General features: G+C 35.6%; 1 protein-coding gene across 2 annotated transcripts in view; it reads right to left on the bottom strand.

The window, feature by feature from the left end:
- Positions 1-14,486, bottom strand: part of RNGTT (RNA guanylyltransferase and 5'-phosphatase) — a 171,378-nt gene that overhangs the window by 125,745 nt on the left and 31,147 nt on the right. For both annotated transcript variants that reach the window (XM_039729316.1, XM_039729324.1), the window contains one exon: positions 2,525-2,660. In XM_039729316.1, the coding sequence (XP_039585250.1) occupies positions 2,525-2,660 (136 nt within the window). The remainder of the gene's footprint in view (positions 1-2,524; positions 2,661-14,486) is intronic.

Raw genomic sequence — 14,486 nt, 5'->3', positions numbered from 1 at the left:
TAAGAACTGTTTGCAAGTAATTTCAGCCCAAAATGAACCACAAATGCATCTGAAATTCTCAAAGAGAACCACATGAAAGGCTTACACCAGAGGCCTTAAAGCAAGTTAATAGATCCCTGAATGCATGGAAATTGCCTTTATGAAAGTTTCATGTATACTGTCATTTTAAATAATGTTAGGGGGGTATTCATCTTTTGTATTCTTAAAACCAGTAGTTGTTCACTACATGGCACTGCTATTTCTGTTCTCTCTTTCCTTTTTTCTCATATTTTTAAGAATTGTCTAAAGCTATACCAATTGGACCACCTCAATCTATATTTTCATTTCCTGAAAGAGAGAAAGCTACTTCAAGGATAGGAAGTATGAACTACTTCAGCCTGTAATTAAAGAATTAATTTCAACAGCCCTTCAAGCACTAATTAGCAAAATATGTTAAGAGAAAAAGCCAACTTCTTCCCATGGAATTAAAAAATAAAATAAAATAAATCATGCATATATCTAGAGCAAAGTATCATTCATGGAAATTTTCATTTGGCATCAACATTAGACAAATATTCAATTACAAAATTACGTTCTTCTGATGCTTCAAATAATAAGCAAGTCTTATCCTCAAACCTGTTAAAGGAATTTCAATTGAAAAAAATATATTCCAGTAGCATCTTTTTATTTAACTGACCATACCAAAACAAATTTAGAAATCTGTACTATGAAAAGTATTTATCCATTGAAAGGTTTTAGTTCTATCTCAGGGTACTTCATTCAATTAGTACATATAGCAAAATTTCATGAAATGAAATTACATTTCATGTAATTTTGCTATTCACTTTATTAAAGAAATAATGTGGGAGAAAAAAAAATCACACTTAGACTGATTTTATGCCATTAAAGTGAAACACCAAAATGCACTATTAACAGTCAAACTTTTACAGAACAACAAATTAAGCAAAGTTATAGTTCATGCCCTGGGTACCTGAGAGAACTTCAGCCATTCTTAAGAGATTTAAACTATAAATCTGGGGAACACAACACACCAGATCAGAGACCCTCTTCCATGCCCCACAGCTACATTATGCACTTATCTCAATATCCCTGTCTTCCACCATATACATATCAGCCACCTTCACTAAAACACCTGTTTGAAATAAAGAGAATAATTAAATAAACAAATGAAAGAGCAGCCATTTCCCTCAAGAATACCTAGGACTGTACCATATGGACACTAGCAAGTCATTACTTTCTCAAGAGCCTTAGAAGTAGCAGGGGGAAAAAACAGCAATATCAGGTTTGTTATCTCAAAAGCATGGAACCTAATGCATGCCATGAAGAATAATATGTATATCATTCAGAAGCTGCCTGGCTGAAGAGGCTCCTACCAGACACGACAGCTTGTGCAACCACTTCTGAGCTGACAGCATGGCATTTCTTGCATTATGCTCTCAATTTTTCAATGAAGCAGAGGTGGTGGAAAATATTCCATTATCTGCTTCTCTGTCCCTGAGACAGTACATCGCTCCTTGCAGTAATTATCCTCGCAGATTCAATTTATACAAGCTTCACATGTAAATGTGTGCTCAGCAAGACACATCATTCACAAAAGTGACATTTCAAGTAGAATACCGACAACAAGGGCCTGAGAAAGGAAAGGAAGTTAATAAAGACAATATGGCTGAAAAGTGCAATAGGCTTCAGAGGATCAATATGGAAGCTATCTCAGGTACAAAAATACTTCATCAAGCAGGAGTTACAGCAATGTAGAGTCTCCAATGCTACTGAAACATAAAATGAAACTGCATTGATCTATTAGTGTAAGAGATAGTGAAATTCTCTCCGTCATGTGAAATGGAACAGTTAAGAAAGAAATAATTTCTTCTTGGCTACAGTTGTGAAAAGTTTGCCGCCAATAGTCCAGCCCAGCCTCCAAATACACAAATCCATATGTTTTACAGCTTGTTTTACAACTGGCTCAAAAAGTTCATTAGCAAGTCTACATAATTTAAATTAGCATAGCAACTTATGTTTTAGCCTTAAACAAATATAACTAAGCTGTTTCTAAATCATTCAAAAATTCCAATCAGCTGAAAATAAAGGCGACAGAAACAAAGACATCAATTCACAAAAGTGTATCAAAACATCATGAAAATTTTATCAAATTTTAGAGGTGTTTCCATAAGCTGTATAAAATTGACCATGTTTACTATTTCAAAATATAAAGCTGTAGCAAGAGATAAGTTCTGCAATAATTTTTTAGATTTTCATCAAGCCTTTTCTCATATTCAGAGAATGTCATCTCAATACCTTGATTTATTTCAAAGACAAACAGCTCCCCCCAGAGCAGTCACCAGTCCTATTCTGTAGGTGAGTGATTTCTTACAAAATGCAACTCCCACATTCAGCCAGTGACTGAACTTATATTCCTCCTGAAATCCTATGATTCACTGATGCAGACCTAAAAATTTGGCCCTGTTTAAGAACAAAAGCAAACAGCACTGAAACAGTTACAATAATTATACAGCATGCTCCTTACCCCATCTAGAAGAGTGTTTGTTAGATGTGTGCGAAGATCTTTACGAAACGGAAATTCCAGGTTGGATACGTGAAAAATGGAATTGTCTCTATCAATCATATAAACTTCATTCTTGCCATCAATCAGCATCATATACCTGCAAAGGCAGTGTTAAGATATTATAATTACAGGTATATCCTCAAAATCTCTATTATTTTGTTTTATATTAATTGATAAAAGCAAGTAATCGTGACAGATACTATTTAAAAAAACATTTTAAAAGTACTTTTTTACATTTAAAAGTTTAAACCTGTAAACTAACCAAAGGGATATCGCAGACCATATGATGCTGTTCTCAGCAATAAAAAATGGGAGAAGGAGGAGGAAGGAGGGGACATTTGGAGTTATGGTGCTTTTCTTCCCAAGTCAGCATTGTGCATCACAAAGCCCAGCTTTCCTGGAAATGGCTAAACACATGTCTGCCAATGGGAAATAGTAAAAATTCCTTATTTTTCCTTATATTTATCTTAACCCCTGATCGTTCTCCCTTTCACCCTTCTGATTCTCTCCCCTATCCTGCTACAAGATGTGTGAGCTTAGTTGCTACAGGAGTTAAACCAGGCCACACCTTAGATATTCCTTTCACATGGACAAACACTGCAGAATTGGGGAATTGGGCTACAATTCTTCCACTGAGTCCATCTAACAGACCTCTTAAAGCCTACAGAGAATTTTCACAGGCATTCTGTATGGAAACAAAGTTTTTGTTAAGCATACCGCTCTGCATGCCATCTTCCTTCATAACTAGATGATCTGGATGGTCCCTTCCAGTCCAAACCATTCTATGATCCTATGATTTCTATGATTCTGTATCCTACTTCAGAGAGATGCTGAGAAACAGCATGTGCTGACTTTGAAAACAGAAAAAAATCTCATCTCAGGACAGTGAATTACTTTCATGTAGACCCATCTGTCTGGGTCTCATGGTAATATACCTGTCTTACTTAGAATCTGATCAAGTTCTGTGCTTGCAAAAGACATTAAACTGATCCAGATATGTCTCATTTTGAAAGGCTTTTTTTGAGATTTTTTAGCTGAATGGCTGAAAACTCTTCTAGTCTCCCAATTTAATAAACTGTTGAAATAAAACTCTGAATGTGGTACAAACAACAGAATTTATCAAAATTCTAATTACTACCAACATACGACAGAAAAAATTTGGTCAAGGATGGACTGAAAAACAGAAGTGTTCTATGAGCAGCTAATAATTGAAAACATGCAAGAAGAAAGAGATAAGCAAGGTTTTGGTGAAACTGAGTTTATAAATTAATGAGGGATTTGAGTTGGTTGGTTGGTTGAGGTTTTCTGTTTGCTTGTTTCAAGTTGCTTAACTCAAAAAGCTTAAGTTCATGTGCTTAATGTCAGGTTTAAAGTTTCATCCAGATGACACTACAAGCACTCATGGAGAAATCTTGTGGACTGCTGAACAGCACATTTCTGAATATTATTTCCATGTACCATGGCCATTTATATTTTAAGAAGTTAATTAAGGTATTAGGAGATAAGCACTTACACCAGAATAGAGAACACGCCTCTGGGCAACACCACAAAGGCAAAGAAAAAAGAGCAATGATTTCTCAAACACATTCACTAGAGACACAACACAGGAACTCAACTGTCACGCACTGCACTGCCCACTGTGAACACTACTCGCTATTACAGCTGTACATTTATCACTAATTACCTCTATTGTGTGAGCACCCAAAAGATCCAATTAGTAACCAGGCCCCATTGTTTTAGATTCTGGGCAAGTACACAAGATGACATGATCCTACATCAGATGGCTCAATCCAAATGAAAACCAGACAAGTGAATAAAATAACAAAGGCAGGGCAGCAATAAGAGCAATAATATAACTGCTCATTCACCTCTGAAAACTATACATGAAGTAGAGAATCATACTTGAGCTACAAACATCATCTCTCAAAACTGTCAGTGCAATCTCTACAAACCAAGAAATTCTGACAAATAGAGGGTCATGGTGTCCATGCAGATTAATCTCACAAGCAGATAAAATATCTAGTCATAGAAATGGTAAAATCTAAAGTTTCATTAGAAGCTACTTTTCAGTCACTTCTGATCCTGAGGCAACTCCTGTTATTAATTCTAACTGGACAATATTATTAACACAATAATTCAGGAAATAGGATGAAAATTTCATTTGCAGAGTGACAGTTCTTGGCATTAGACAAACAAATCTCCAAATCACCTACCAGGGTATTAATAATTCTAATTTTTAAACTGTAAAAAACATCAACCATCGAATAAAGTTTTCTCTTCAGAAAACAGTTATTTTTAGCATAACCAAATAAAGGCAACTGTATCAAAGGCTCATTTGCTTCCTCCTATATCCTGTATCATGCAGCCCACATCAGTTGGACCCCAAACACAAGCTGAAATAATTATTTTGTTAGGCTTCCATTTTCAGTTAAGTTTGTTTTGGTGGTGGTAGGTTTTTGGGTTTTACATAATTTTTAAGCTGACATGAGCTACACTGAAAATCCAAAGTTAAAAACAGAAGTTTCTCCTTTATGTGGATGTTTAATATTTTTCGTCATTAAATTTGAAAGTGCATTTCAGGAAGATATTACTTAATGCATAAAATATGGCAAATTACTTGGTGTCCATCAATATATGGTCACTGAGATTAAGGAACAAGAGCAGAACTGCATTTCCCAGTCTCCAAATCCAACATTGTACCCACTGAAACATGTGGCTTCTGCCCTCTTTTCCCTATTATTATGATTCACAAAACTGGATTTGAAAATACTCCCCCAACACAGTACCCCACTACACATGGTGTAGTGCTTGCCAAAACATATTTACCACAAAATTGATTGCCTATGTATTCACAGAAGTTTTGCCTCAGACTTCAATTTTGTGATGTGCTTTATTTATGTTTAACTTTCTCTCAGCCAAAATGACAGCAACCATCTCAGCATTAAGCTTACATATGTTAATTTTGTGCTTTATAGGAATTTTAAAACCTTAAGAATAATATAAAAATACAACACAGCTTCCTCAAAGTTTCAGATCCTATCTTCTGAGCTTAAGTTCAACACACAAGTAATTTTCTGAAAAAAAATCTACAAGTAGCAAATGGATTAGAAATATTGTTTCAAAGGAAGCTTAAAAATTCAGCTCCTCTAGGAGCTTTCTTTGCCCTGCAGTATTTCTTTAGACAGGCTGCATCAAAGAAGATTATTCATTTCGACACAGTGCTGCCATCGCTGGTTTTTTTTAAATTTTCCTTTTTAAATATGCCTGTGTCTGTATTATCACATTAAAGAATGCAAAATATAAGAAATTCCATCATCAACTCTAAGCACGAAATACACAGCAGCTCTCCATTCCGAAGGGAGTTCATTATACAGCCTGGAATTCAGTCTTGTGCAAGTGCTGCCCTCCCACACAAATAAGCATTACCCAAATCTGAATAGCAATTAGCATCTCTAATATGCTCACTGACGCAGAGGTAACAACGAAATCCTGCTACAGATATGATTTTCAATTTCTCAATTTCCTTTTAAGATTGGCAACGTTTCAAAACCATGAGCATGTCACCACTCTGTAGATGGATCACCTAAGATGAGGCCAAGTCACACGAGTGCTTTGCATTGGACCCTGCCACTCCCTACTGGCAAGAAAGCATCAGCTTCTGGCCAGATGCATCAAACACTGAGGAAAAGGCCAGGAGAATGAAAATTAATGACTGCCCTTTATCCACTGACAGTAGGAGATCATCTATCAGTGTCACTAAGCTGCTGCAGTTCCATGCCCTGACCCGAATCCAGACTGTGCTGGATTTAGAGTAAGTTTAAATTAGAAGAATTTGAAGCTGGCCTGTGGTACATGGAGCAAAAGACCCTAAATCCCAATAAATAGGGAATGCTCAGCTTGCTTTCTTCCATGAATTGCTGCTGGCAATGGTTGCTGCTTTACAAGATGTCTCTCCTCAAGGAGGACAAAGGCTGGATACAGGGACACTAACACAGGAACTTACAAGATGACTTAAAATGTTATTTTCAATGTGTAAACAAAAGGAAACAATGTCTTTTTAATCAGCAAATTGACAGTTCTATCACAAACCACCTTCTCCAAAGATGTTGTCATTTGCATGAGTACATGGCACACCAGCCAGCAAGAGACACCGCTTTCTACATGCAACAGCTGCTGTAGAATTATGTATTCAACAGTCCAAATTCCAAATAATTTTTTTTAAAACACACACAGACCTTTGGAAGTTAGTCTGCTCTGAGTATACCAACACTTTGTATTTCTCTCACTTATTTCTAGATTAAAGCATGCCATCAACAGGCTCCACAGCATTTTAAACCAAAAAATCCCTTAGATTGTGACTGACAGTCATTTCCAATTAACAGTCTCCAGCTCCAATATTTCTCATTCATGACCTTGCATTTTCTACTGCTAAATATCCTTCCAGTTTTATTATTCTGTTCCTCAGTGAATTCAGTGGCTGATCTCCCTCATTTTTTTATCAGAACATACTTGGATTCTGTTTCAAAATACTTAATGATACAACAAAATTTATATTCAGGAGCTCTACTTGTAGTTTTTTTATGCATTTTCTTTCAAAACCAACCACTGCCATTTTCTTTCAATCTATTCTTTACCTATCTTAGAATTCTAGCAATCTTCTTAGCCTCATTTTCTGTAATAAACCGCAATTTTTCAAAGTCCAGAAGCATGAGATATGCCAGTCTTTCTAAGTCAAAACTGTAATTTTTCCCTTATATGAACTCCTACCAAAATGGCTGAACTCAGAGGAAATCCCATTCCTCATCTATACTGCAGACTGTGTTCCTCAGTCACAGTAATTCTGCATAATTATATTAACTACTGCCCTTAGGGCAATCAAATCTGTCATTTAATAAAGAGAAAACCTGCATTTTTGATCTATTTTTACCTCTCATTACAATCATAATTATTTAAATGTAAAGCAAAGCCTGAGCATGATTGATCCAAACTTAGCTTCTAAAATCAAGACTTTTTTTTCTGCTAAATATTAAAATACTGTTACCAGGTTCTTGTTTAGTACATAAATTTACCTTGTATATCTCTTACTACACTCAGAAGCACCTGGATTTGTCACCTGTTGAAATGTTCCACCAATTCTCCACCCTCATAAGCGGGTAGAATTCAGCTTCTGGTTAACTTCCACAATTGTCAGGTGTCTCCATGGGGTGAAATGACCAGTTCCCTGTGCCTCAAAACCATCCTGGTTAAACTCCTATTGTGGAGGTCAAAACACTCAGCTTGCATTAGATGTTCAAGTGTGCTCATCGTGACAACTCTGATTAGGCATCTGCAGCAGGTTCAGCAGTAACCCAGAAGTTTTCTTTAACAATCCTGTAGAGATTTTTTTTTTAAATCTGAACCCTGTAACATTTTTTTTATCTTTCAGTTATTAGGAAAATAAAATGTTATTCCTCATATTTTGTCTTGCATCTTTCCTAAACAAAATAAATGCTTTCCTATATTTATGTTACAATCAAGAAAGTTGTCCTAGTTCATCTGCTACACCAATATCTAATTTCGTGAGAAGTCAGAAGGTTTCCAACAACCAGCCTCATGTTCTGAATCATTAGTTCAAGATACCACTGCCCTGACTCAATGCTAGTACAGAAATAAAAAAAACAAAACAACTTTCTTGTCTTATTGATCACCTCATATATCACAATGGAAGGGCTATGCTTTTGGTATTCATAGCATCATTTCAGGTGAAAAAGACTTTTAGGATAATTGAGTCCAAATGTAAGCTTAACACTGCCTATCTGTCCACCACCAAACCACATCCCGAAGTGTCGCATCTACATGTCTTCTAAATAGCTGCAGGCATTGATGAATTGATTTTCACCAATCACGCTGCTTCTCTGAGAACAAAGAATTTCATTTCACAAAGTTTGTTGAGGTGATATTCCAGATAATGAAGTAACCTTGTCAAGTCACCACTGTAAGTTAAGAGATACCACACAGCTTATACAGCTTTTCAGTCTCCATAATTTTTACTATTCATCAGTCTCCTCCACAGTTATCACACTCAGCATCAAAACCATATTCTTGCCTGCCACCACTCTCCTTTAAACTCTAAATGTAAGTTTCTCTTTCCATTTGTTTCCCTTGACAATGCAAGGTCCAGAGAAGTTATTCTGTGACTGTTATGGCCCTGAACGTCATCAAAAGTGAGTGGATCTGCAGATGATATTTATTACAGAAATATTCAATATGCCCAAAACTACAACAACAAACAAATCAAAAAAAGTTTTGATACCCAAAGGGTACCAGAGTCAGGAGAAGAGATGTGACCACACCTGTCCACCTTACAAGGTTCTAAATTAACTGTCAGCAGAAAAAGCTCATATAACAGCTACATTTTAGGGTTCAGTGAGAGCACAGAACAGCAGCTGCAGCCAAACAAGCAAACAAACAAAACAAGACAAAACAGCAAACAAATAATTAGGTCAAATAATGAACAGGGTAGTAAAAAATACAGAAATAATGTTGCATCATTATACAACGTTATGGTATCCTCTCACCTGGGGAAGTCTATTAATAAAGGAGAAAAGGGCAACAGTAAGGACCATGGAAAAATGTATAAGCATTGTGGAAACTACTATAATTTCTCTCAATAAAGTATTGCAGTTGAGACCAAGCTCGAACTTTAGCTTTTCCTGTTTTTATATAAATCAAAGATAAAGATGCCTTAATTAATTTAACAGATGGCAAATTCAAAAGCAGTGTAAAACTACATTTTCTATCTAAAGTATTATTAGACTGTGAAACTGCTGGTAAAATTAAGAATTTAGCTAGGTTAAAAAAGCCTATCCAGTTACAGTGTTTTTCTTGTCTGTCTTCCAGGGTTTTAATTAAGTTAGAGTGCAGTGGGGGTTTTGTTTCTTTATTTTTAGAAGGATATTAAACCTTATGGGTTAAATTTAAAGTTGTCTTGTAATCATTACTTGACTTACAGTGAAGGGTAAATTAAACTACAACTACTACATATTGTGGAGCTCTTACAGCGCATTATGACGCGATTTGTCTGATGTAAAACAAAAGAATTGTTAACAAGCTAGAAAAGATATTACCCAGTTACAACCTGTAAACTAACAGATTAATTTTAAATATTAGATTATCTTTGTTTCACCCGAATTTTAAAGATGCTAAGTGCATTTCTTAATTACTGATAGGAGCACTGTTGAAAAACAACTGCATTGTATAATGTTCTGATTACTTTTTTTAAAAGGTGAAGATTAATGGAACAAACTGTATCTCGAGTTTGACAGAACTCCTGAATTGTTTCATAATTTTTGCTGGTTTTGTTGTTGTTATTAATATTATTATCTTCATTATTTATTGCAGATATATTTTCAAGCTTGCTTGATCTTCTTTGGCTCCATACCTCTCCACAAACCTTTGTCTGAAAATGTCTTGGAGGTTTAAGGAGAAATTCATGCCTGAAGCAACAGGCTACAAAAATATATATAAGAAAGAATAACTAATTAATTTAGCATTAGATGATAAGTAGTTACATTGCTTCTTTCCCAAGCAAGTGAACCATAATGTCTCTTATGGAGGGCAATAAAGGAGCAGTCATGAAAAGGGCAACAGAGCTTTGAAAAAGGAGATTCCCTTAACTTGGAACTGATTTATGCCGGAGCGTATTCTGGGTCAATTCCGCCAGCACAAGCCACAGCAGGAACACAGCTGCCATTTGTGCTCACAGAATAGATCAGCTCCAAGAGAAAGGGATGCCCTAGATATTTATATAGTTCAACTTCACAAACCGAATGTCATTCTTCCCTGACTGAACATAAGCCGTTACGCTTCATGGACGTGTTTGTAATCCCCCCCAGGAGAACCAGCAGCACAGAATATTCTGTTCCACTGAAAGTGGTCTGGGAGAAAGGAAAATAAATAAATAATCCAGTAATCACTGATACTTGAAACGTACTTCACTACTTGAAAAGCAGATATACATGCAGTCACACCCTTTATCTGGATCTCATTAGAACATTTTAGGACTCCAGTTGAATACTCTAAGATTAGTATTCATAGCACAAGCTACATAATAAGTTAATGCATTTTAATGGATTAACTATTTATAAATAAACAAAAGAGCTTGCTAATAAGACATTCTGCCCAAATACTCAAATAGTTACATATGAATAATCAGCTAGGTAGCATTTTTCAAAGAGCCAAGAATTGTGACCATAAAATTTTGTGTGTTGTCAAGAGGCTTCAGAACTGTGAAGTATCAGGCCTGCTTCTCCACAGAGTAGACTTCCTGCATAGTATCTCATCAGAACTGCTCCTTAAACACTCAAGGAAGGGACACAAAACCCTTCTCTCAGAGTCATGACAGTGTTGTGAGCATATATAAATGAGAAAGCACAGCCTAGAGTAAGATTGCTTTCTTTGGCCATTCAAGTCAATTTAGATCCATATGAGGGATAACGTGTTCTGTCATACCTATTTATTCATTCCTCTACATTGACTCAATGACTGTAGAAGGAGTATTTCAGGAGATGAAGAAGCAACAAAGTGATACGGCTGTACCTTAGTCATAAATACACCATCATCAGACCCCCACACAAAAAACAAACACAAAATCAGTCATATTTTTATATCCAATGATTCCATGTATTAGTCCAACAGTATATGCTGCCTCATTTGACTTACAGTCTCCGAATGAAGAGAGACCTCTCCTGGTTCAAGATTAATAGTTAATCAAAATGAATGAGATATCTGATGATACCCATAAGTCCAGCTATGAAAACCTGACAGCTCCTTTTCTGCTGTCAAAGTCTGCTAGCCAAAGCCTAAACATGCCCTCATTGCCTGTACAGCAGGGAAAACAAGGGAAAAGGACAACATGGCAAGAGGAGAGATAATGAGTACCTCTTGTACTAGACCTTCCTTGCCCTGAGCTAGAATATCTTTACCTAGAGACTGGGAACATGGTAAACAAACCAGAAGTGCCTTTAATCCAAACTCCATTTACAAAAGTTGTATTTTTACACTCTCAAATGAAAACTCAAGCAAACATACAATATTTATGGGTTCTAATGCTGTGAAGAACAGGCAAGTATTAGTCTTACAATCCTAAATTTACTGGCCAATACAGCTGCACAGGACAATTATTAAGGTGCAGAATGAGAAACAATTCATAGTTCCTGAATCTCCAACTCTCTAATGTCAAAACACTTCATTTCTGCCTCCCCATTCCATCTCCTCTTCCTCTCCTACCTAAATGCACAAAATAGAACCATGAATTAGGCATTTGCTTTTTAGAAAAATAAGAGGAATGCTGTAGAGTGCTTAACATCTATTAATTGTTCCTTTCAGTCATCATTAGAAAGGCACTTTATACATTTTAATCCTGAACCACTTATGTGATCTTTATATACTTTTGCAGAAGCTTCTGACATTATGTTATCATTACACTCTTCAAAGTTAAACTGCAGGTTCCTAACAACTAGTAGTACTGCAGTTTATAACAGCTATTTATTTAGAGCTTTTAATCTTGACTGGAAGGGAGTAAAAGCTTTACAGCAACCATTTCAATAACTTTCACAACTTTAGTTTCCAGACAAATTATATGCTATCTCCACTTAGATATATTATTCCAAGTAAAGGCAGCTAAATAAATTCCACATGGATTGCAGCCTCATTCTCAACCAAAATTCTTCCATCTACAGAGGCAGATGTACAGAACTAGTTTAAAATGAGAGAACTTGTTTTCCCCTAAAGAATTGTTAAAATAATTATGAAGAAGGACCACAAAGGACAATGGCATGTAAACAAAAACTGCATTTTTTCCCCCGATGACCTTAAAAACTTATAAAAACACGGTGTGGAGACTGTTAGACTGGACTAAGAACAGTCACTTTAATCTTTAAAGTAAGGTTCTTTAAAGGAAGGTTCCAAATCTCTTCTTTAAGTGTCACCCCATTTTGACAATTTCATACAAATAATAATAGAAAAACCCTTACAACTACTTCTTTGAGACATTCAATGAAAATAATACAAATGTCTGAAGAATGACTGTCCTATACACACAACTGATGTGTAATTACCAGTTGAGGTTTTTGCCCATTCCTGATAGTTATATAAGCACAATTGAATCAAGCTCATTTAACTTGGAATCAAATAACTTGGGTTAAGCCCAGTCATTCACAAAACCTGTCACTCCTATAAAAAAATCCACTTGGTCCTGAAAAGTCTATTCAGCACATGCCCAACCGTGGAATATTTCTATCCTTTAAAATTTCCACCACTGAAACATGTCACAGCCACAGAGAAAGGAACACTAGCTAATGGTGCAAAACTGATTAATATTTAAGTCTATTTCTTAAGATAAGTGGGGAGAGGAAGAAGGAAAAAGAAAGGCATGGTTTACAAGCATCCAGATGATTCTTGTGTGCAGTCTTCACTCTATCCTGTGATTAGGAGGACAACATTCCTTCCTTACTCCAAGACCACAAACATGTATTAACCCTAAACATGACTCAATGACAAGACACTCAAAACACAATTTATAACAGTTCACTTTCACAGTAACTATCTGGGTCAGAAGGCAAGGTGCCCAGGGAGAGAGGATTCATACTTTTACTCACAAATGTTTTCTTGTGATTAACAGCCTTTAACTTCCCTGCTAACACCATTTCTGAAGATGGCTGAAAATCTCAACACCGTACATTTTTGTCCCCCTCCTCTAAATTAGGGAAGAATGCACTACCAACTTTGCAAACCTCTATTTCAGGAACTATCCAGTACTAGGAAGAAAATTTCACATCCATAAGAATCTGGTCATGTAATTTGTTCAATCTGAAAATTCATCTATGGCTTCTTTCTCATTTCCAATAGCCTCCTTCAAGTTCAGCTCCACACTAATATCTTTGCTCCCAGGAGCCAAGCTTTCCATTGCAAACCCAGGACACTCCACATCTGCTTTCATGACAATCTGGTCTCTTGTTCTTAATAATAATGAGTTCTCAAGTGTATAGATTTGGGATTTAATTGGATTAGTACTACTCTCCAATCTTCTCTGTCCTCCTTCATTCTCATTATTATCTCAACTTCTTCTCCTCTCTCTCAGCGACAACAGTTTTCCCATGAACCCATTCAAGTATCTTTTCTTTAAGCCTTTACAGACAGGCAACCATTTTGCCCCCTTGCTACGTAATTTTGGGCTAGTACCTTTTACCTCCTAATTTCTAAAACAAACAACCATTTGTTTCTCAATTTTATCCTTTTTTTTTTAAAGAGTTGTTCCTTAGCAGTGATTATTTTTTTCACAATTTACTCTGGACCAAATAACTTTTGAATAACTTCTCATATTAGGAATTTGCAATTTCTCAGTTATGCATGCAAGCTTCATCTCATCATGTAAAGGATCAAAGAGGAGGGAAAGAAAAATTATTAAGACATGAAAATCAGAGAGAAATTTCAACATTGTTTTGATGACATTTATAGAAAAGTTCTCTTAAAATATATGGAGTAGATTTCCTTCAAGTAAGAGTCACAAATATGTTTCAGAAAGGCTGCAACTGCCAAAAAAAAAAAAGACATTTTCTTCAATTTCTACAAAAATATTAACTAAAAAAAAAACTAGGAAGCTATCACAAGCTTGATAAAATATCAACTCAATCACTATAATTATATTCTCGCTATATATATATATTGATTTATTGATTGATACATTCAAGACAAATCAAACTTATTTGATCAATAAACAATCCAAAAATGCCCATCACTTTTATCATACAATTAAGTGTACATTTACTACTTTTATTTTGTATTAGGATAACAGCAAAAAAGTTAATTACTTAGGCAACAGGCCTTTCTTTTAATGTAAATGTAATTTGCTAATCAAGAAAGAAAAACCTTCACAGATGTACCT

The sequence above is a fragment of the Passer montanus genome, unplaced genomic scaffold (assembly GCF_014805655.1).
Source record: "Passer montanus isolate IOZ18808 unplaced genomic scaffold, ASM1480565v1 scaffold11, whole genome shotgun sequence".
NCBI lineage: Eukaryota > Metazoa > Chordata > Aves > Passeriformes > Passeridae > Passer > Passer montanus.
The sequence above is the reverse complement of the archived record's forward strand: the minus strand, read 5'-3'. Positions and strand labels throughout refer to the sequence as shown.